The sequence below is a fragment of the Motacilla alba genome, chromosome 8 (assembly GCF_015832195.1).
Source record: "Motacilla alba alba isolate MOTALB_02 chromosome 8, Motacilla_alba_V1.0_pri, whole genome shotgun sequence".
Classification (NCBI taxonomy): Eukaryota; Metazoa; Chordata; class Aves; order Passeriformes; family Motacillidae; genus Motacilla; species Motacilla alba.
In genome coordinates this window covers 15,518,494-15,540,867 of record NC_052023.1, presented here as the reverse complement: position 1 = coordinate 15,540,867, position 22,374 = coordinate 15,518,494, and the positions used below count along the sequence as shown (strand labels likewise).

Sequence of the window (22,374 nt, the reverse complement as noted above, 5' to 3'; positions counted from 1 at the left end):
GTATGAGGTACAGGAAAATGAAAGAAATAACTTTTATTCAGGGTGTTGTAAGTAACACTTATCAACAGTAGCAGTTAATATAGAAATAGCATTTTTATAAGAGGAAGAAAGCAATAGCAAGTAATAAATGTACCTGTGTAACAGCAGGCCCATGAGCACTACAGACTACCTCCCTGTGTTAAGCACCATGCTGCCAGAACTGCCTACGAGCAAGCTCTACTTCCCAGGAAACACTTCCCAAGAGCCTGCTGGGCTAAGCAGAAATAACCATCTCTCCGATCTCCCCCGTTACTTGGAGGAATTATTCCTCTCTCTGAAGGTGGACTCATTTCCATCCTCTCTTCTCCACGTCTCCAAGTGCTAAATGCATATGACTTGCATATCCACACGACTTGAAAATCTTTTAGCTGGCACCTACGAAGCAGAGTGCACATTTGTACAAAATAACAACAACAGATTATAGGTTATTAGAAGTCAAACAAAGAGTGAATGGATATCCACATAAATGGAGTAATGTAAAGGAGCAACAAGACAGATGTAATGGTAGTCTAATAAACACATGGGACTGAGATAATGCCTGAACCCTTTCAGATGCCAGTCCAGCCCCAGAGTGGGTTGCTACTGCCCCCTGCATCACCTACATGTCCTAGCAATGGAGCACTGGGAGAAACTCTTGATGTAATGCCAGCATGGAGATTTCCCCAGACACAGGAATTCCTGAAACATTGCTGTATCCTGTAAGCATAAAGGACCATAGTATCACTGCTTACTTCTTCCTGACAACTACTATTTCCCCCTCCCATGCCACAGCCTACATGACTCGCTGCCATGCTGGAGCTACACTGCAGTCTCTGCAATCCCTCGGGGAAATGCACTACTATGCTTGCACATTTGAGAGACTTGCCCACCCACCAAGGCCAAATAAAGTGTGAGAGCTTGATTAATTCCTGATCTCCAGAAATAGTCAGAGTTCTGCAAAATCCTTCCTAGAAACAATCCATAGGATGATGTCAACTGCCTCCTCCTTTCAGAACTTGTAGCCATATATTTGCTTCCACATTGTTTTCAATAATCCTGGAATTTATTGGGGTAGAAAGGGAAGAGAGAAAGAGTTACTTATTAGAAATGGCTATAGCATGAACTTCAGATTACATTCTTGCAGATGAAAAAGCCACATAACCAAGGAAGTACGTTAATATGATGAAGATCTACTGACTAAAAAAATTTAACTATTAGAGTGACAATAAGTTGCCATGAAAACAAAATACATAAATCTGTAGGAGCATGAAAAAACAGCTTTTAAAATGATCATCTGCTTTATTTTACTAACAGGTAAGCTGCATAATTTTTTATTGGTTATTTCATTTCATGTCCAAGAAAAAAGGGCCACAGTTCCATAACATTTACTAGGAAGGTTCTCATTTTGAAAAATAAAAATACTTTACTTTTACTTGAATATGTAACACTACTTGCAAGTCTGAGCTTTTCTCCCTTATTTTAAGAACATGGAGTCAAACCTGCAGCAAAAGCCATCAGGTATCATCTTGCATTTCAAGAGAAATGAGGTGTTTGAGCTAACATCACATGCAATACTTGAAATACATTCACGATTTACCGTAAGCAGCATTATTTATGGCAGTTTAGCCACATGACAGTTGTATGTGCCAAGCTGGGGAAAGAATCATTGCCCACCTGCTTCTCCCAGTACAATTCCAGTCTGCAAATTATACTTACCCAGCTCACAAAAATTAAAGTGGAAGACTTGGAAAAGGTTTTGTAGCAACAATTAAGAAGGAAGCTTTGCTCTAAATCAACATAAGAACTTATCTCCTAATCCAGAATATGAAAACTGTTTTGACATGGACCATAGTTTTCATTTCCCACTGCTGTTCATTATCTTCACACTATCCTGTAGAAGACAGACCTGCTGCCACATAGATACAGACAGCTGGAGGGAAACTTCTGAGCTTTGCATTAAATGCAACATCTCTGACGAAAAAGAAAGAACAGTTCATAGAATTGTAATGCAAACAAAAATTTAATCTTTAAACAAAACGTTCATGATACGGAAGGTCACAATACAAAGTTCTTAAACACAATATAGCACAAACAAGTTGAAAAGCCTTTTTTGATTGGAAATGATTATTTATACAAAGACTACATGCCAACAATATAATTGTACAAAGTTTGACAGTGGATTCATAAATTGATTCCCTGAAAACTCCCTTGTTTTGAAGAAATAGTGAATATTAAGGTAATGGCTGAAGCGAATTCAAGGAATTCAGAGTTACATTTGTTTCCATCCTCAATTCTAAGCACTTGGATTAGGCTTCATGGTACCAAAGAAATAGCAAAGGCACACTGTGGTTTGAAAACAAGGCTAGATATCATAGCCTTTACACGTTCCGGCTTTTGTCTGGGTGTTTTTTAAACATCCAAACATGCAGCTAAAATAATCCAACCCTCCTGAGGGGGTGCAGAGTGAACACAATAAAGTCTGCAAAAAATGTAACCCATTTAGCCTGTAAAACAATATAATCATTAATTATGCATTTGAATCTCAAATCCTCTACCATTTTAGAAATTAAATACCTTTCTCCAAGTTATTTCTGTTAATTCACTCCTGACAAAACTAGTGTAGAATGCACATTTAAGATAATTTTTCACCTTCATCAGTTTGGTTGATTATGGAAAAGGACTGATGCATCGCTAAAAAGTTGAAGCTATTGGCCAAGTCAATTACTTGCTGATTTAACATTTTCAGTACAGCTTCCTAATTTAGAAAAATGCTTTAAAGAAAATGCTCATTTAATCTGTTAAAAATTATTAGACTGCAAGTTTTAAGTGTCAAATTCTGGCATAAAGTGTTCTTTAATGTTAAGTTATGAAGTCCAGACAGGCCTATTGCAATAATTAACACAAGTCTTGCCACAGGGGTGTAAGTCAATGCATTGTGGTTTAATCACATGTACCACAACTAGCTCTGTTGATGAACCATGTCAATTCCCATGGGACTGTTATACAACTCAAAACTAGTTAACAGAGTTTGGAGGAGTTACATATGGACATTATGAAACACTGTTCAAGCAGCACTGGTCTGCACATAAACACAACTAACCAGTTTAAACTAAACATTTCTAGAACTACATAAAAAGCAATTAGTTTTACCACATTTTGGTTCCCTGAGAAGAAAAGTGCTCCAACTACAAAGGTCTTTGGAATGCCATGAGTACAGTGGATAAACATGCACCTCTTGCACTGCTCCTGCAAAGAGATCTACTTTCATGTTGATCAGACTTGTTTGGGCATTTTCATTCAAAATAACATTACACTCCACTAAACTGGCAGTGGAATGGGAGCAAGAGATGACTAAAAGTAGTCTAGTACTAAAACCAGTTTTATCTGTGATGATTTGTTATTACAAACTGGAATGCAGTTTGTTAGCACGCTTCTTGAACACAAAGTCATTAAGGGCAATTTACTTCACCTGCTTAACCCGTAACTGAGATTGGTTTTTGAAAACTGTATTAACTTAAAGTTTTAAAATGTGTTTTTGGAAACAACGCTAACTGCTTCTTTCCCCAGGGGCACAACTTATGTTTCTGGTGAACATGATAAACATAATGAGAATTAAGACTTCAAATATAATAAAACAGCGCACAGCAGAAGAATGAAGTCAGGAAACATTTTATTTCCATCCAGTTTTGCAAGTATTAAGGATGGCATAAGAGTTTATCCCACCACTATGATTTATGAAATTATTACATCCCTAGAAGAGGCAAAGCTTATAATGCTTCCTGTCTTTTCCTCCCAAATGCTTATAAGTTGTGTGATTATTTAGTTTGTTTTATCTGTGTCTTTCTGTCCCTATCTAACACAAACCTCAAACCTCCTTCATCCTCTCGCCAATAACTGGGTGCGGGGAAGCTGCACTGAGGCAGTCAGTAATGAGAAGTTATAAAAATATTAATCAGCAACATACACTACACTAACACCTGGGATGCTCACAACATAGAGAAGACAACTTTGCAACCATACTTTTTTCTGTTTGCCATCATTGTTTCTGCAGATCAGCAACTTAAGATTGGTTCTCTAGGACATGCGCACAACAGTTATTCAGATTCTTCTGATTCCTCCCAATTTCTAGGCAACAATTAGTTTTATATTTACTATTTTTAAGACAAAATGCTGAAACCAGTTCTAGTTATTTAATAGCAAGATTCAAATGGCATCTTCCACAATTATAGAATTAATGCTTAGTACTTGTCAAAAGCTTTTAAAAATTAAGTTATGTTGAAAAATTACTTTCCGTATACCCCATGCAATTAAACTGCTCAAATAGTTTAAACTCTTAATTTAATACATCCTAAGTTAGAGAAGAGTTCATATTTAGAAACTAATTCCAGACAGTTCTTAGACCTCATATGGCAGGAATAAAACTATTTTAAATCATTACTATCAACAGAAAAAATTCTCATTGGAAAAAAGTATATACACTCTCACAACAGCCAGGCAATCATCTCTTCTTTTTCAATACTACCATAAACATTTAGCTGAATTGCTTCAATCAGTAGAACCTAACCAACAATTCATGTTCCAAAATTCAAACATGTTTACCTGTAAAAGGCTGCATCTTTTGTTTGAATCTGAATAAATTTTTATTTTCAAATACAATCAACTCAGTTCAATGCATTTAAGTTTAAGACTGATTTGAAAATTGCTCTCTCTCCTTCACTCCTCTCTACCTATACAGATCTTTAGAGAGAAGTTAATCAAGACTTGTAGAATGCAACAATGCAGAGTTTCATTTTAAACTTAGGACTTATCTGAGCATGCCTGCAAACGCTCTCTTACACGAGGTGGAAGTGTTTTTAACAACCTTTCTTCTACAATTAGGTTATTTCGCTTTAAGAGCTGACATTCTTCCAGTTCAGCAGGAAGTGATTCCAGATAGTTTCCAATGAGCTCTAACTGGACAAGATTCAGTAGCTGACCCACAAAAGGGGACAAATGCATCAGACTGTTATTTCCCAGAAGAAGAAATTGCAGCTTTTTGCACTGAAATAATCCATCAGGCAGCATTTCAATCTAGAAAAAGGAAAGAAAAGAACAAAAATAAAATGCATTAGAAGGTGTTACCCTATGTGCAGCTGCATGTTTTGACATCTCCCCTTTTTATTTTAGGGTAAAAAAACCCTCTTAGTTTATGAAAGGAAAAGGAAGACTGTAATTCCTCTATCATTATGTGATCAAGTGCTTGAGAGCACTACAATGGTTTTATTATTCCTGTTTTCTTACAAAGCTGCTTAGCTCCTGGCACAAGCCAAGCCTGGAAGGGGGAGCACACTCATGTACGCACGCAGAACTGCACGCAGGCGTGTGCAGGTGGCAGGGGAGAGGAAGAGCCTACTGTTCCTAAGAATCACTTCGTGAAGAATAAGCACAGACTATGGAGAGGCATTAGCAGCTCCTGTGCTGTGAAACCTGTACAAGCAGTCATCTGTGCAGTGCTGTTGTCCTGGCCCACTCTACTGACATGTAACATCCAAAACCAGCCTCACCAATGAATACAATTATAAACCTCAAAAGAAGTCACAAGCCTGAGCTCCACACTAACAAGTCAGACAGTTTAGCACTGATTGTGAGGCTCCCAACCACAATTATTTTCCTCTTCCCAGTCATACACCTGAGATGCTCATCAACCAGCTGTTCATTCACTTGAGCTTTCAGCTTGATGTTTTAAGGTAAACATTAAACACTGTTCACTTCCACTAAAATACTACATAGGATTGACAACTGCAGGGCAAGGGAAGATCTGCTTCTGCAGCCATGCTAACCTATACCATCTCTGGATCAAAGCCCTTAAGCAGCTACAAACCAGGACAGTTCTTATTCAGTATTACATGAGCTTTGCTGACACCAAAGCTTTAGTAATTAAACAAGCACCACCCCTTTTTTCTGGATTTACTTTAATCATGAACATCACAAGAGGCTGTTCCAGAAGAAATAGCAGCTTAAGTCTATTTTTGTTTTTGAATAGAAATTCAAAGTTCTACTTACATGGTTTTTTGTCAAAGCCAAGTACTGCAGGTTGGTCAGATAACCGATTTCTTCAGGGATGGAGGTGAGCTTATTATAGCTAAGGTCCAAATAGTGTAACTTTCTGCAAAGAAATAGCTGTAATGGAACATTCTTAATATTGTTATAATTTAGATACAGCTGTTCCAGGTTAGATAATGCACCAATCTGCACCGGGACATATGAAATACTGTTGTGCCACAATTTTAAACAAGAAAGATTCTTAAGATGTTGGAAACTAATTATTTCTTCCACTGTTCTGAGATTATTTTCTTTTAAGTCAATTTCATGCAAATTGTTTAGGGTAAAAATGGAATGGGGAATGCGCTCTAAATCACAGCAGATTAGTTCCAAGGTTCTCAGGTTTACCAGCTTCTTCAGGTTATTTAGCACTATCAGTTTATTTCCCTCATTGTTGATAGACAAGTGTTGTAAAGAAGGCAGAAGATCTGTAATCACTTGAGGTATACGGGAAAGGTTGTTTTTTAAGTGAATTGATCTCAGATTTTTTAGCCCCTGAAAGCCGTCATTGTATATGGAGTTGTGATGATCTAGCATGAAATATCCTGTTAAACACAATTCTTGTAGGTTTTTTAGATGAAAGACCCAAAATGGAATTCTTCCCATCTCACTAGACTTCAAACGCAAAGTTTTCAGATTTTCTTCTAAAAAGTTGACTGCTGGATAATCCATCGTTAGTGATGAATGATAAACATTGAGTTCTTTGAGATTGACAAGCTGGGTCACAGCTGAAGGAAGTTTGGCTTCAGGAATAAGTTCCAAGCTTAGAACTTCTATTTCTGTCAGTTCAAAGACACTGTCTGGAAGACCATTTAACATGAAAAGGTGAAGTTCAGTCTTGTCTTGGGAGTTTCTTACTAATTTATTTTTCAGTTTTTCCACTGACCATTCATTGTTAAGATTTATCTGTTTGAGTTCATTTTCACTCAAATCAGACAGGAATATTGAGAATCGTTGGGAATAAAGAGGATCATACTGATCTGCCAAGTGAAGAATAAATGCAAAGTCATTCTTCACATCAGGTATATCAGTGTAATTACTTTTCTCTCTCAACTTCTCAAAAGAGTATTGCTTAAGTGAGCTTCGTAACATCCACCACAAACTATAAGTACAAGTTAATCCATAGAAGATCACCAAAACAACATAAAATGAAGCCAAAACTTTAAAAATTTCTGCTAGCGAATAAACACACTGGTACCTTTTGTAGCCTGTAAAGGCTTGAACGTTAACTACACAATCAATTTCAAGTGTAATAAATGATAAATAATAGGGGACATAAATTACTATTACGACAACTACAAAGACTTTCACTATAATCTGTTTCATATACACGGTGTATACGACATCCTTTTCTTCAGCATGTACTCTGAATTTCTTCACTTTTTCAAATATAGCTTTAGCTTGTTCCCCTTCTTTTTTGTCAAGAACACTGGAATTTTCTCTTCCCGTTGTTTCCAAGCCATGCTGTGAATATGGCAGGGACTGTCTGCTGGCCCCTATGTCTCCTGAACACTGAGGTGATGAAATCACTGTTTTTGATTTGGCTATTGGCAACTTCCTCGCAGACTGCTCAGCAACTGTTTCTGAGAGGGCACGCGTTGTCCAGGGAGAGTCAAAACACTTCTGAAGAACGGCTACAAAGTGCTCAAGCCTGGAGCTTGTACTGGGATAGTAAAGCCAGAAATTACTGCAAGCTGCAAAAATAAAGGTATGCAAAAGCACTAGGTATGGAAAAAATTTGGCAAACCAGTGAAGCTGTCGCTCATAACATACTGCATCGATGTAGGAATACTGCTGCCGATGGAGATAATTCTGGATTTTAAGCGGGATGATTATCGGTGCTGTCGAGCTAGCTGACATGTTAAGGTTGGCTTTAACTAAATCCCAAGGCACAGCACAATGATTGTCAAATTCTAGCTTGCAAGGAAGACAACACAATACTCTGGTTTGAGTAAGCTGGAGAGCCCCAGCAAGCACAGCAAGTAGCAGCATTATCATGGTGAGGTAATACCAGAAGACATCCCACCATGGTTTTAGTATGTGGTAGGATGACTGGGCATCTGCTAAGCATTTGAGTTCTGTTAGCGTGATCATGACTTTCACCTGTAAGAGAACAGCAGCTGGTAAAAGAAAAAAGAAAAGAAAATACATTCTTAGAGAATTATTAAAAACAGTTTATCTCACCATTAAATACTTGAAGTCTGTTATTGTTATGACAGTTCTAAATATGTGTAACATGTGGCCTGGACTCCAGAGCATAGCAAAAGGATCCAAGAACTTCTGGGACCTGACCCCAGCCATCATCTCATGGATTTATTTTAAGGAAAAGTGTGTGGGAGTGCAAAAACTTAAAGAGTGAAATTAGCATGAGAGAAAGTATATTGAAACCAAACATTTGGGTACTGCTGCAGTAGAAGCAACAATCGGTATTAAGTCAAAGAAGTGGCTGATGTACTACTAGCAGTCCTTCACTACCATCATAAACTTACATAAGTGATTTCTTATTTATGAAGAATTCCAAAATCAGAGCAGTACATTGACATGATGGTGCTTGTAATTTAGAATTTTCTACTAGATTAAATAATTCTACCCAGTTAAAAATACACAAACTCCTAAAAAACCCTTGTGTATTACATATTCTTATACATATTATTCCCCATCTTCTCCCATCAAGAGAATTAAGCGTATTGCTGAATTAAAATTAAGATGGCAGAGTGTATTATTGTTCAATATTGTTATATATATATATATATATATATATATATATATATATATATATATATATATATATATATATATATATATATATATATATATATATAATGACACATTTAACTCCCAGAAGCATAGGCTTGATTTATACTTACTTTACTAATTAAAGAGAATAAAAAACACAGCACTGTTCAGTCAGGAGGTCTACACCTTTTAAAATTCCTTGGACATGCCATCTTTACATTTGTCTTCATTCTGGATGGAGAAAACATTGAATATACTTATTTAATGGCTTAACATAAATATAGAGCAAACACTTCAGCTTTCATTAGAACTGCTGCCTCATTATGCCTCCATTAAGCTTTGCATTGCTACAGCTACATGAAATGGAACAGGATGTATATATGTGATCATGCAGGATGCAAAGTCAAAGTTTTGCAGCCACATCAACACAAAAATCCCCGAACACTCAGGGAAACTGCCTACAGCTAAGCCCTATTTCAACAAGTAATTTTTTCCCCCAAATAACTATGAACTTGTTACTTGGGAAACTGACCCCCACCTGGCTGCACTCTCCTTTCAGGCATTTGTAGAGACTGATAAGTTCCCCCTGAACCTCCTTTTCTCATGGATGAGCTCCCCCAGCTGCTCCTCACAGAACCTGTGCTCCAGACCCTTCCCCAGCTCCCCTGACCTTCTCTGGGCTCACTCCAGCCCCTCAATACCTTTCTTGTAGTCAGGGGCCCAGGACTGGACACAGCACTTGAGGTGGGACCTCACCAGTGCAGAGCACAGGGAAGTGCCCTGGTCCCCCTGGCTACCCTGTTTTTGATACAGATCAGGATGCCATTGGCCTTCTTGGCCACCTGGGCACACATTGGCTCTTGTTTATAATATATTGGTACTGTACATTTCAATTCTAAACAGAGCTGACAAACTGTTATGAAAAGTCAAACAATAGCTGGACCTGATTCTTACTCCATATTCAAGTGGAAAAAATGACCGAAAATAAATTAACTCTTCTTGCAATGACAAAGCTATTTATAATAGAATACAAAAACTTACCAGGCCCACCCAAGGGAAAGCAGCTGAAGAAGGACTGGATGGTTACAATACACTCCTATAAGGAAAATAAATTGTCATAAGATTTTGAAATGCTTTAGCTCCAAAAACTTGAATATTAGAACAGCAGTTCATTACTGCTTCCACAACAGTATTTCAAAGAGCAAACATCTGAGTAAAAGATCTAAGGATCTACAAGATGCCACCCCCTTCCAATTATCTACGTGGTCACTATCTGAAAGCTGCTTTTCCTAAAGTAGAAATAAAGTAATGCCTTCTCTCATTGTCCCCTTTCTAAGCACTAAAAACCATTTAAGCTCCACAGTTTTTGCATTTATGTAGAGTTACAAGTTCTGCAGCTGAGATGCTACACAGCTAAAAAATAGCAATTTTCTTTAATCACTCCACTTCAACTTCCAAAAGCACATCTCCAATGCCTTTAAAATGAGTTCTGACATAATTCTTGTGGTTTGAATATAAATCTGTCAGTATAAAAGCACAAAGAGATACTAAACCCATTCAAACGAAGGCTTTCATTCTGCAAAGAATACCTGGATCACATCTTGACTCAAGCCAAACATGCTGGATTTGAATGTAAACAGAAGAAAATCAAAAACATTTACAGAACAAAATCAAAAACATTTCTTCCCTTCCAGCCTAAAATTTAAACCAGCCAATTCTTCCTGCTTGAAGTTTGTTATAAAAATATTAATAAAAATGTTATAAAAATGAAACACTTCTAATGTTATAAAAATTAAAGACTTGGGACCTCTGTTATCGTTGTAAAGAACAACGCTAAGAGATTAATATATTGAATGATGCAACAAAGTAAGATCAAAAGGTAAAAATAGCAAATTTTTAAAAAAGAAAACACTTGAAAAGTCAAAATTGTCACTAAATTGGCTGAGAGTTTAACATCGTGTGAAAGGTCTAATGAGCATGAGGATGGGAGCAATTCTTTTCCTGGCAAACATGAAAAACCATACCAGGGACTTGGGGAGACACTAACGTTTTAAGATGATTCATATAACTAAATGCTTACTGGAGTATTCTTGGGGAATAAAGCATACCTGCTCAATACAAAGGACAGAATTCAGAGTACAATAAAACAGTTAACACTCTTTGATAAAGCGTTTTCCCCAAAATTTACAAAAAGGAGAACAGAAAATGAAACTTAAGCCAATTCTGTGAAAATCATATTGGTATACTTAAGAATATGCATCACTCAATGTACCTTTTTCAACCAATGACATAATGCTTAAAAAAAAAAAAAGTGCTTTGTTTTTCTACAGACTGAGACCTCAATCTGAGGCTGACCCACATAACTTTGTGAGGTCTGTTTCTATAAAGTGCTTTGTCACCTCTCTGCCTTGCAATGGAAAGCTGTTAGTCCCCATTCCAGAAAAAAGACTAGATTCTTGCCGTGGTTTTACAACACTTTGAAGCAGAAAGCAAATGTCACCATATTAAGTATTTAAATACTTTAATAATAATACTCTGGTGAATGGCTACTTTTTGAAGTCTTCCAGTGAAGAATATGTATCCGTTACAAGTCTATGTTTATGAAATAAAGCTTCCCCATTGGAGGAGTACACCTTATATACAATTGTAACATAAACGTGAATTATTGATGATAATTTTGCTGAAGACATTTTTCTTTCAACTCATACCTATATGCCAAGAGTGGCTAATCAAATGGAATAATGCTGAACTGTAATGGATTTGATAAACCTCATCTCCAGCAGCTTTCAACCCATATCAAAGCCATAAAAGCTTTTCAAAGTGGCCTAACTCAATTGGCAATCTTTCTTTCAAGAAGAGAGAATGAAGCTTAGCCCCAGGCAAAATGATGACTTCAGGAGAGTTACTCCAGACCAATACAGAGACACAGGCCAGAAAAATAAAGTAATAAAGACCACTAATATCGAGGCAATTTTTAGTTATTTCAAGACTTATTAAATCAAAACAACAGAAACATATCCAGAATGTGAATAAAAGGCTCTCATTTTGAAAAATATTATCTATAAGCATCAGAAACCCACCACCACCCCCAGCTGCCAAAAGGGTACTTAGTGTTACTCTGTCATTTGGTCATTGCTCACAGAATTTTAGGCACATTTAGTCAGGGATATCTTTGCAGCAAGGCAATTACCTTGCTTGCCCTCCCTAAAGGGTATTCAACTGGTGTTTCTGACATACTAATTTAATCAAAATAGATTTATTTATACAACTAAAGCTTTATACAACTACTTGACAGGTACTCCCATGGTCCCTCTGTCTTGTTTTTTTCCCCTCCTCCTCAAAGAAACACACCCACCAAGTTTTCAGGCAGTCTCTTTAGACTATTGCAGCTGCTTCTCAGCCTAGGTAAGAACTTGCTGACATACTAAGTAACATATCTGTTATATCAATTTTCTATCAAAAATCAATCTTGAACTACAGAACCAACTTATCTTCTAGCTAGTTTAAATAGATCACTTTTTCTTCTCAAGTTTTGGATGGAAAATTAAGTTTGACAATAAACTAAACACATCATCAGACAGCTCTGCCCAAGTCCATGAAGTTACTTCAGCTTAACTCTCACTAGCAGATGGGAGGGTAAAAACAAGTCCACTATTTTGAAGATTAAACTCTGTAATGAAGATGCATGATAAGATTTGCTTTAAAAGTTGTTAAGTATCCTTTTTATTTCATTCTAGTCTAGCCCATAGAGCAATTTCAAACACAAATTCACATTCAGATACAAATATTTTGACTAGTAAAAGCACTTTCTCTAGCCCTCTCCTCAAATTAAGGATTGCATCCTCTCTGAAATAGGTCACAACCTATGGTCCTAGAAAGTGAGAAAAAGATTCAGTTTAAACCCAAGTTTAAAACCAGAGGAAGGTGAGACAATCAGTTTACACAAAAACCCTACAAAAGAAAATGTAGAAAAATTGGTAAGTAGGTACAAACCTAAGTTTCTGAAAAAGTATGTTACAGAGTTAAATAGCTAAGACTTCTAATGGTAAAAAAATACAGTAAAATGAAAGGTGGACCAGCTTTGCTTTCATGTAATTGCATCAACATTACCAATCTCTTTGAGAACAAGCTGTCTGCTTGTCCAGAGCCTATAACTCCATTTGTAACCATGGTGCTTTCTGAGATCACTAATGAACCAAGCAGAATCTGGACTCTGAATCAAATCTGAGCATTTCTAGCAAGCAATGTTTTTTACAGCTTTACTGTCTCAGTACTATTTTTAAACTTAGAGATGCATTTTTAAAATATACAAATTAAGGTTATAACTTAAAACTTGACACATATCAGCCTCTAAAATACTGATTACAATAAATATCAATGCAAGCATCTATTCAGAAGAGAGTGCTTTATATTGATCACACAATAGATACTTACCTAGTTTCATCCCAATATTTAATTAATAACTTACATAATTTGTGTTCATTGGAAACTCTAGCACTCTTGTTTGATCCATTAATTTACATATTCCACTTTGAAAAGGAAATTATTGGATGAATGTGGCAGCAATGATGTAGCTCTCAGAGCAGCAAAGGCTGTCCTTCACTAATACCCAAGAAAATACTTGCAGCAACAAGGGGCACCATCCCCGTACAAACCTAATCTGGATGTCTAAAGAGCCTTATAATCTCAATTAGAAAAAGGCAACAAAACCAGAATCAGAACTGCAAGACTAAGAATGCTCAAAGGAATGGTGACTTAAGAAAGCAAACTAAAGGAAGGGGCTTTCTAGCATAAGGGAAAGAAGAATGACAATATAGTAGGGACAGAGAGAAGGGGAGAGAATTGTATTGGAAATGTACCTGCCTTCTTAGGACAGAAGCATATAGTCCAAAAGTGCTCAGCTAATGCTAATTTAAACCACAGGAGACAGCTCTCCTCAGAGATGACTGCAGGCATGCCATGCTGTAAAGCATTCCAGTCCAAATGTGTCAAGGAAGATACCAGGAAATTGGCACAGATCATACTCTCAAGTGGTATCTAGAAGAACAGGCCTCCTTTGTCCTTCCCCCATTTCCCAATTAGGTTTTAAAGTCAGTAACTCAGTTCTAAAGACAGTCTTTTACTTCCAAGTTCCAAAGAAATCTTGGAACAAGTTTGGAACATTAAATATGAAAAGTCTCTTTGGTTCTTCACCTGTTCTTTCCTAAACAAGCATGACGACACCAAAATCAACCTCATCAGTCCCAGCCCAGGTCTTTTAACTGCACCTTTGGTAGCTCTCCCAGAAACCATCTTACACAACAGTACACCAAGTCATTCATCCCAGTACTAACACAGCTAACACAGAGTTAAACACCTTCCAATTGCATGAAATAAGATTTTTCAACTTTTTTATTCTACTTTTTTATTCTTGTAACCATGTTTTTAGGTCTTCCTCATGCTGGGAAATAAGACTACATAACCATAAGACAATGATATCAGCAGTATCCCTCCAGCATTCTGAATGAGCATCAAAGGTATCTATTTCATTTTGCATACCAAGATAAGGATTACAATAGAAAATTAATTTTTATCCCTTCAGTTTCCATAAGTCAGAGATATGATGTCAATTCATTGTGCTGCCATGCTCAGGACATCAGAAAGCAAAGCAGAGAGAACACTAGAGAATATTCACAACTTAAATACTATTAGATTCTTCTACAAGCAGATTCTTTATTTATAGTGTAGCTTATTATCTCCAGTCTTCAAGAGCAGTAACAGCACAAAGGACCCAGCAGCATAACACAGTTAGAATTACATAACAAGAGACCCTCTTTCCTTGGGAAAAGGTAAGGAATTGCTCATACACCCTCTTTCCATTTTCAGTGTCCTTCCCAATAAAATCATAAATGGCCAAAGACATTTGAAACAGCCAAGACAACTTCAATAACATTACTGAAAACCAGTCAGAAATAAGAGAATATTCTCAGAAGGAAGAGCTTGGGAATGTCCACAAACCTGAACCAGCTCTGAATTAATTTCTCAAGAACCATCGAGAGTGCTGCTGTCACAGCAGAATAAAGTACACTGACTACAAATCCTACTTAAGAAGTCAGGCAAGCATTTTGGTCAATTTTGTCATCCAAAAGATATTATGTTGCTATAACTAGGCTATCAACATCATTTGTTACATGGCAATGTAATACCATATGTACTCAGGTATTAACTAAAGCAGGTTCATATTCTGATTCGTTTCTTCTAAATAAAGGAATAAGGAATTCAACCACACTGCATTTAGACAACAATGGAAGGTGTCAACATTTTTCATACCACTTCTGCAGAGCGCAGAATACTGAAATCCAGGGGCTATAGTTATTCTGAACCTCCATTCTATATGAATTTCCTAGCTTAAACATTGCTTTCCAATACAATACCCACACCTAACCTAGTTAATAATTTTCTTCTGACAGCTGAATCACTTAATGCAAGTAATTTTATTTCTTTCCAACTCAAACTTCTCAACTGTAAAATTATGGTAACATTTCTGCTATTCTCTAAAAATTATTTAAATGAGGAATATTATACACTAATAATTTCTTACTAGATATTTAGCTGTTTTGGATTGTACTAAGTTTCTGTTTGGTTCTGAGAGCTGGAAATACATGCTATTCCTTTTCCTAATAGTGGTCAAACAGTTATCACCTTTGATCTCTGAAATATCAATTTGTGTTTGTAGTTCTCATTCCACCTAGAATAATTCTGATGTTTCTAAAATGTGAACGGTTATCCAATACAATAACTTAAAATTTCAGCATTTGGCAGAAAAACGGATACTAAAGTTTTTTCAACATTTATAGACTGCTAAGACCAAGCAGCATTTTCTCAGGATAGCAGATGTTGAGAATAGAAACAGCAACTGAGGTCACAAAAATACATACACCAAATGTATTCTGCTCTGCAAGATAATTATTACCATGTACAAATATAGCCACAAGATTTAAGAATGGTCAAAAAATAATATTTTAGTCTTAATTTTTCCTGATGCTGTGTTAAGATTAATGGAGAACTTTCTAGAAGGGAATATTATTAATTCCACAGACAAGAACTTAATTGCATCTAGGAAAATATAATTATCAGGGCAGCAATACAGAAACACATTTCACTCTATTAGTTCTGACATCAGACAGCCGATTTGGATTTTCAGTAGTGGCTCATATCTCCTTTTAGAAGCAGCAGGTTTTCATCTTGTTTAACAGGACAGTTACTCGTGAATGCCAGCCTGACAAACTGAAACACGCGATTCTAATGTTTGGTCTAAACAGCTAAAATAAAATAATGAGAACAGATACATTTCCAATTGATATCTGATGCAAACTCAGACACTCTTTTTGTATGTCAGCTCTCATGAAACCCATCTTATTATCTCTTTAAAGAATATCCCCACCCCAAAGTAAGAAAAACTTGGGACTGGAATCAAATACAAGCCTGCTTGAAATGGAAATTGAGCAGGCTTTACCAATCCTCCAGCAGTGCAATCTGGCTGCACAACCCCCTCAGCCTCTTAAGTATCTTCCTATTCATATTACTCTGCATTATGTATTTACTAATCCTATAATTATTATGTAATTACAGCTACATCTTCTTTTAATAAAATGAACAGACTGAAAGACAAATTTCACATTGCACACCCTGTGTGGTAGTGTATGTACAAACTGCATGCCTAAACATAACTGTACAGTTCAGAGCTGCACACATGCATGGGATCAGGAGAGCTGAAAGCCATGTTGTACCTATCAGAAACATCTCCTAGAACAATGCTAAGCTTCAGAACCACAAACAAGTGATCAGACTTGAATTCTACAGTAAATCCACAGTAATCCTGCTTTGTTTCCTGAACAAACACAAAGTTAGTTCAGGACCTGTGTTCACGCGTTGTACTTCCATCAAACCCAAGAGTGCTGTACAAGTCTCCAACTGCACAAAATTTCCTTTTTTGAGCAGGCTGTCCAAAGAGACCCAACAGCTGGTAAGGTTTTTCAGATAGCAGTATTAATCAGAAACACACTTTGGTAGGAAGCCAAGTTTAAGAACTACAAAAACAAGAGTCAAGGTTTTACCATCACCTGAATCAATTAAGAACTTTAAAGTAAAAAAACTCTAGCCCCATATTTGTACAAAACTAAATAATAATTTGAAGTAAAGCAGACACTGCTTTTAACTCCTCCTAAGTAAAGCACTTGATTATTGACATATCCCATCACACTTCAATTAAGCAATAATTTTCCCAACTTTGTAGTCAGTGTCACTGCAAAGTTAGTATTTAAACATGTTAATGTTTAATAAAAAGTGTTTACTTGGAAAAGGCACTGGAAAAGCAACAATCAGTTTCACACTTGCATTGGCATAGGTTGGAAATGAAAGTTGATCTTGTGAATAATTTAAACAAAGGCTAGAAACAAACAGTTTTTAGTTAAAAATTTTCAAATTCCCACTCTTCTTCAAATATTTTGGATTACACTACAAATGCACACCAAGATTTTGCTTTCATTCAGATAGAAAAATTAGTTCAAAGGACTAATACTTCAGCATTAAAATCACAATGTGCTATTATTAAATTTCAGCTCAGTAGATCCGCATATTTAGATTTTTTTTAGCTATCAGAAAATAGCTAAATAAATATTTCCCAACTTGAACTAGTCACAGAATACTGGTATTTTCCCCAGAAAACCAAGGCAATAATGTGTGGGAAATAAGGGGTTACATTTTCTGGGGTTTGAAATAAGAGCTCTAAAAATCAATGTCACTTTCATTAAGCCTGAGCAAACTACATGGCCACAGTTTTGTAGCTGTTGTGTCACAAAACTAAAACTATACTAACTAAAATCACAATTCAAACTACTATCTCTCAAAGAAACAAAGTGTTTGTAACAATGTCTAAATTTTGCTCACAATTAGTAGCAACCAGATTGTGTTACTACCATATGCTTACTGGTATCACTGGACCCCTTACCAGCATTTTAAACCTTTTAGTTTCTCAGTCAAATAAATCCTCAATTTTAGAATAAGATGTTGCATTCCAGTTTACAGCATCCAAATGTACTTGGAGGCTGAGCCCTTACAATGGAAATGCAGTCACATCATTTATTTCAGTGTGTGCAAATATATTATTTTGAAACAGAGCAACATAAATGAGAATTAAATTGAAAAAGTCCATTACAAGTTCTCCACAGTTGCCTTGTGATTGTTGAAAGACCCTAGCACTGTCCCTTGAACTCTGCATTTGTAACAGCTTTACTGAGAGCTGCATCATCTGCCATCCTTCCATAAGGTATTACACCAGTACAAAGCACAGCCTTTTCATATGGGTAAGTTTAAATCAAATAGTTGGGGAAACTATTCATAAGTATTATGACCCTTTAGTGAATTACAATTTGATTTCAACAAACTAAAAATTAAATCCAGAACTCATTTGTAGCAGACTAACAACTCTTGGGGAAAATAATCCCCAACCCAAGCCTAAGTACAATAAACTGAAGCCCACTCACCGAGTCTGGTAAAACTCTAACTGGAATTATATAACCTATACCACTTAAACATTTAAGACAGCATATATAAACTTCAGAATATTAATTCCACTTTACATTTCTCAACCTTCTACATGGCGACCCATGATATCTGAACCAAATAGTTTCACGACCACAGCATGGACTGCTAACTTATCTTTAAGAAGAGTAACTGCAAAAGCAACGGGCAGAATAACACTGTTTTCAAGACAACAGCTGAAGATCTGTTATAAGGATGCCTAAGGATAAACACAGCCCACAGGTTAGTGCTTAGAATACAGAGAGCAGTGTGAAACATTCAGACAAGCAGCAGAGACCCACAAAAACCACACCTTATCCCCTTAGTCACATGAAATATCCATTTCTAATCCTAGCTGCGTGAAGCTTTATGGCTTTAGCAATGGGTATTGTAAGCTGAAGTCGTGTTATTAGTGCCACAGTCTCTTTTGCTACCTGTAGTGCATCTGGCAGAGCAGGCACAGCAGCAGCTAAAACAAGACAAGATTTCCCCGTCAATCCCCCTTAGAAAAATACTTCTTTGACAGTGACATACTGCTCTACAAGGTTCCTTTTACAATACTGAAATACAGATGGATGTTTCTTTAGCACTATGAGTCCCTTTCTAAAAATTATTCAACATTATTTCATTAACTTCAAACAACAGCTGTATTGGTAACTTGTAATAAACAAAAGGCAATTTTCTCCCCATAAAAACAATGTTTTCCCGAAAGAGGAAACAAATACAAGCCAGACCAGCAACTCCCTTCTCCCAAAAGTGCAAGGGAACTAGCAAGTTACTGTTGCACAATTTCTAAAAGTTACATGAATCCTACTGAAGTGATAAGTCAAGTGCATTATGTGAATGTAAAATACAGCAGAATGTAATAATATATGTTAGTGTAAAACTCTCTGATAAACATTTGTTATCTAGCTACAATACAATGGCTTTAAACACTCAAGAAAACTCTTTAAAAATCCCCCCTGTATCATATATTAACTACTGGCTCTCTGCCATAATCATTCTCATTTCCACTGTCTTTTCATTTCATGTCCTTTGCGCTGCTCAGGGCCACAGATACTGAAGGAAAGTTACCTCTTCTATTCCTCATGCTGTCATCTGAGCTACATGGATTCTGAAGAAAACATGTACAATACAGATGGACAATACTTAATAAACTCTACAAGTACTGTAAGATTTCACTATTTAAACCTCATGGGCTTTCCCTCACCACTCTCTTTAAGTTAAACAAGACAGATCAGTAAAGCCCAATCTGTTGCCCTCCCTGCTAGGAAGGTACTTAAGGAAAAATTCCAACACACCTGAAACAACTGATGCTTCACTTTATCCTTTCAGTTAACAAAGAAAGCTGAGAGTCAGCAGAACATATAGCATAAATACTTCAAACCATAATAAACCACATCACTTCTGACTTGTTTGAGGACTACGTCACAGGTATAGTTTTAAATGACCACACTAGGGGCAAATTCAAACACAGTTAACCTTATCAGCATAATTAATTACATACTTAATATAAAATTAAGCTTTAGGGAAGTCTGCTTTAATCACTCCTACATAACTGGTCAACTGCAGCATTCACTACAGCCAAATTCTGACTCAAAGCCAGGAAGCTGCCCCAGTTTCCCTGAGAAGATGGGCACAAAGTCAGCCTGACGCCACTTGCACAACTCAGCCAGGGCGCAAAGCGAGGCTGCCACAAGATCCCTGACTAGCTGGGACGAGAAACGCACTGGCCAGGCAGGAGAAAGGAAGACAACGACAAATAGGACGGTTCTTCTTCGACACGCACAACTGTCAGGCCTCAACACCGAGTTAACTCTTTTCTCCCTTGCGGGGAGGCTGGGACGCGGCTCTCGCCCGCCCCTCGCTCGAGGGCAGGTGCCGCCTGCACTCCCGGGGCCGAAGGGCGGCAGCTGCCGCCCGGCCGGGCGAGCCCGGGGCGGAGGAGAGCGGCCCCAGGCGACCTGTAGCGCCCGGGTCACTCGAGGACACGCGCAGATATCGGTTACGCAAACCACAGAGCGGTTTTCGCCCAGCTCCGCCCGCGGGCCCCGGGGCGGCCACAGACCCGCTCGGCGCCCCGCGCCCGGTCCCTCTCTGCCTCGGCCGGCCCGCGGAGCCACGGCAGGTGAGCGGCCCCGCTGCCGGGCGCCGCCGAGGGACGGGGCGGCCGCCGCGCAGGTTCAGCGGGTCATCCGACGAGCGGCGCCGGGCAGCCCGCGGGACGGCAGCGCCCTCCCGGTCCGCCGGCGGAGGGGCAACCCCGGGAAAAGCGGGGACTGCGAGAGCTGCCCTCGGAAAGCCCCGCTCCGCGCCGCTCCCCCTCCTTCCGCCCGTGCCTCCCTCGCAGGCCGGGGCCGCGGGGCACCTGTCAGCGGCAGCCGCCCCTCCCTTACCTGCCGCCGCCGCCCCCCGGCCCGCCCGCGCAGCGGCGCTGGGTCCGCGCGCTCCGTCCGCGCGGCAGCCGGCGGCGCAGCGTGAGGCACCGGCTCCAACCGGCGCGTCTGGGGCGGGCCCCGCCGCTGTCACGTTACCGCCCGCGCAGCCAATGGGGCGCGGCCGGCGGCGCCGCGGACGGGCCCGGGCGGGGGAGCTGCGGCGGACAAAAGCGCCGCTCTCGGCCCCGGCCCGGCCCCGCCGCTCACCTGCGGAGCCGCCTGACCGCGCCTGCCGGCAGAGCGGGGAGCTCCCGGCAGCCCGGCCGCCTCAGAGCCCCTCGGTGCGGCGCCGCGGCCGTGCCGGCCCGCGGGCAGCAACCCCCCTCCGCTTGCCGGCATTTAAATAACCCGAGCCGTTGGAAGAGGTGGAGGAAGTGAGAAAGCCATTGTCGCCGGCCGTTAGCAAATAAAAATAGACACGGTGACGCTCGCGAAATGCAATTTAATCCCACCGGAGGCTTCGGCTGGGACGGGGTGCGGATCCCGGAGCGGCCCCGACCCCCGCTGGGGGCGGGCGGAAGGAGCGGGGCTGGGGATGCCGGGGATGCCGGGGAGCGGTACCGCGCGGGTGCGTTCGGGATGAGCTCCCGCCCCAGCCGCGGCACCGCCGCTGCCAATGCCCTGCTGCACCGGGGGTCTCCTTCCGGCGCCAGGGGCACCCAACGCCGGCCACCCTTTCTGACAGGAACAGTCAAAAGTCTGTGCGGCCAGACTCTTGTATGGCTCTTAGTTCCGCTAAAAACCTGATACCGATATTACAAAGTTCACAAATAAACACAACGTTTTTTAAAAGTCATAATTCATTCGACTTTCCTGCTGCACCTCCTCCAGTGGGCAGTGAAGCTCCCTTCTCCAGATGTCTGAAGAGGCCAGCTCTGCTGGGCAAAGGCATGAAAGCCTGAAGGAAAATTTTGATTCCTACCTAGATTTCTACAAAAATTGGGACAAATAGGCTCTGTCTCTCTCCTCTTAGTCGTGCAAACAGCTCACTCTATTCAAGTAATTGTCCTGACATATTTTCTTTATTAGTAACACCATTACAAGGACCTAGTCTAAACTCTATTTACAATATAATTACAATCCTTACACTGGCTCTGCTATGGTAATATTTATTCTCCATCCAGTCATCAGTTTCGTGGGAAAAGGGACTATTTTCAAAATACTGCTTTTCCTCCGTGAAACACAAAAATCCTTTTCCCTGCAGCTGTACAAAACCACCTTCATTTTAAATAGCAAAGACACTAAATTTTACAAAAGCTAACAATTTTCAAATTGTATTCACGGTTTTCAAATATGTATTCAGTACACATTTAGCTAGTAGCATTAGTTTCAATTTAAAAGAGACATCATACTTTTGAGGAAGCACAAGCATTGCACTGGAGCCAAAAGTGAAACTAATTAAAACAAAATGGAGCCTCACTTTTTAATCCAAATTTGTAGAAATACCAATGAAGAGGTGTGTTGAAAAAAAAAAAAAAGACCATTTATATTTCTAGTTTGCAGTCCTGGTGGTAGCCTAGCAGGGAATGTGTTTGCTTTA

At 39.1% G+C, this 22,374-nt stretch overlaps 1 protein-coding gene across 1 annotated transcript; it reads right to left on the bottom strand.

Moving 5' to 3' along the window:
• Positions 1-2,019: 2,019 nt before the first annotated feature.
• LRRC8B (leucine rich repeat containing 8 VRAC subunit B) lies at positions 2,020-20,934 on the bottom strand. The gene is made up of 5 exons (XM_038144743.1): positions 20,793-20,934; positions 9,877-9,931; positions 8,967-9,066; positions 6,061-8,219; positions 2,020-5,088 (listed from the first exon to the last, which is right to left on the bottom strand). The coding sequence occupies exons 4-5, from the start codon at positions 8,191-8,193 to the stop codon at positions 4,816-4,818; spliced, it is 2,406 nt and encodes an 801-aa protein (XP_038000671.1). The 5' UTR covers positions 8,194-8,219; positions 8,967-9,066; positions 9,877-9,931; positions 20,793-20,934; the 3' UTR covers positions 2,020-4,815.
• Between the last annotated feature and the right edge of the window lie 1,440 nt (positions 20,935-22,374).

Excerpts from the sequence above, each read along its gene's own strand:
- LRRC8B (XM_038144743.1), bottom strand. The coding sequence starts at position 8,193 with ATGATCACGCTAACAGAACTCAAATGCTTAGCAGATGCCCAGTCATCC. Across the intron at positions 5,089-6,060 it reads TGGCTTTGACAAAAAACCAT|ATTGAAATGCTGCCTGATGG; the intron begins GTAAGTAGAACT and ends TCCTTTTTCTAG.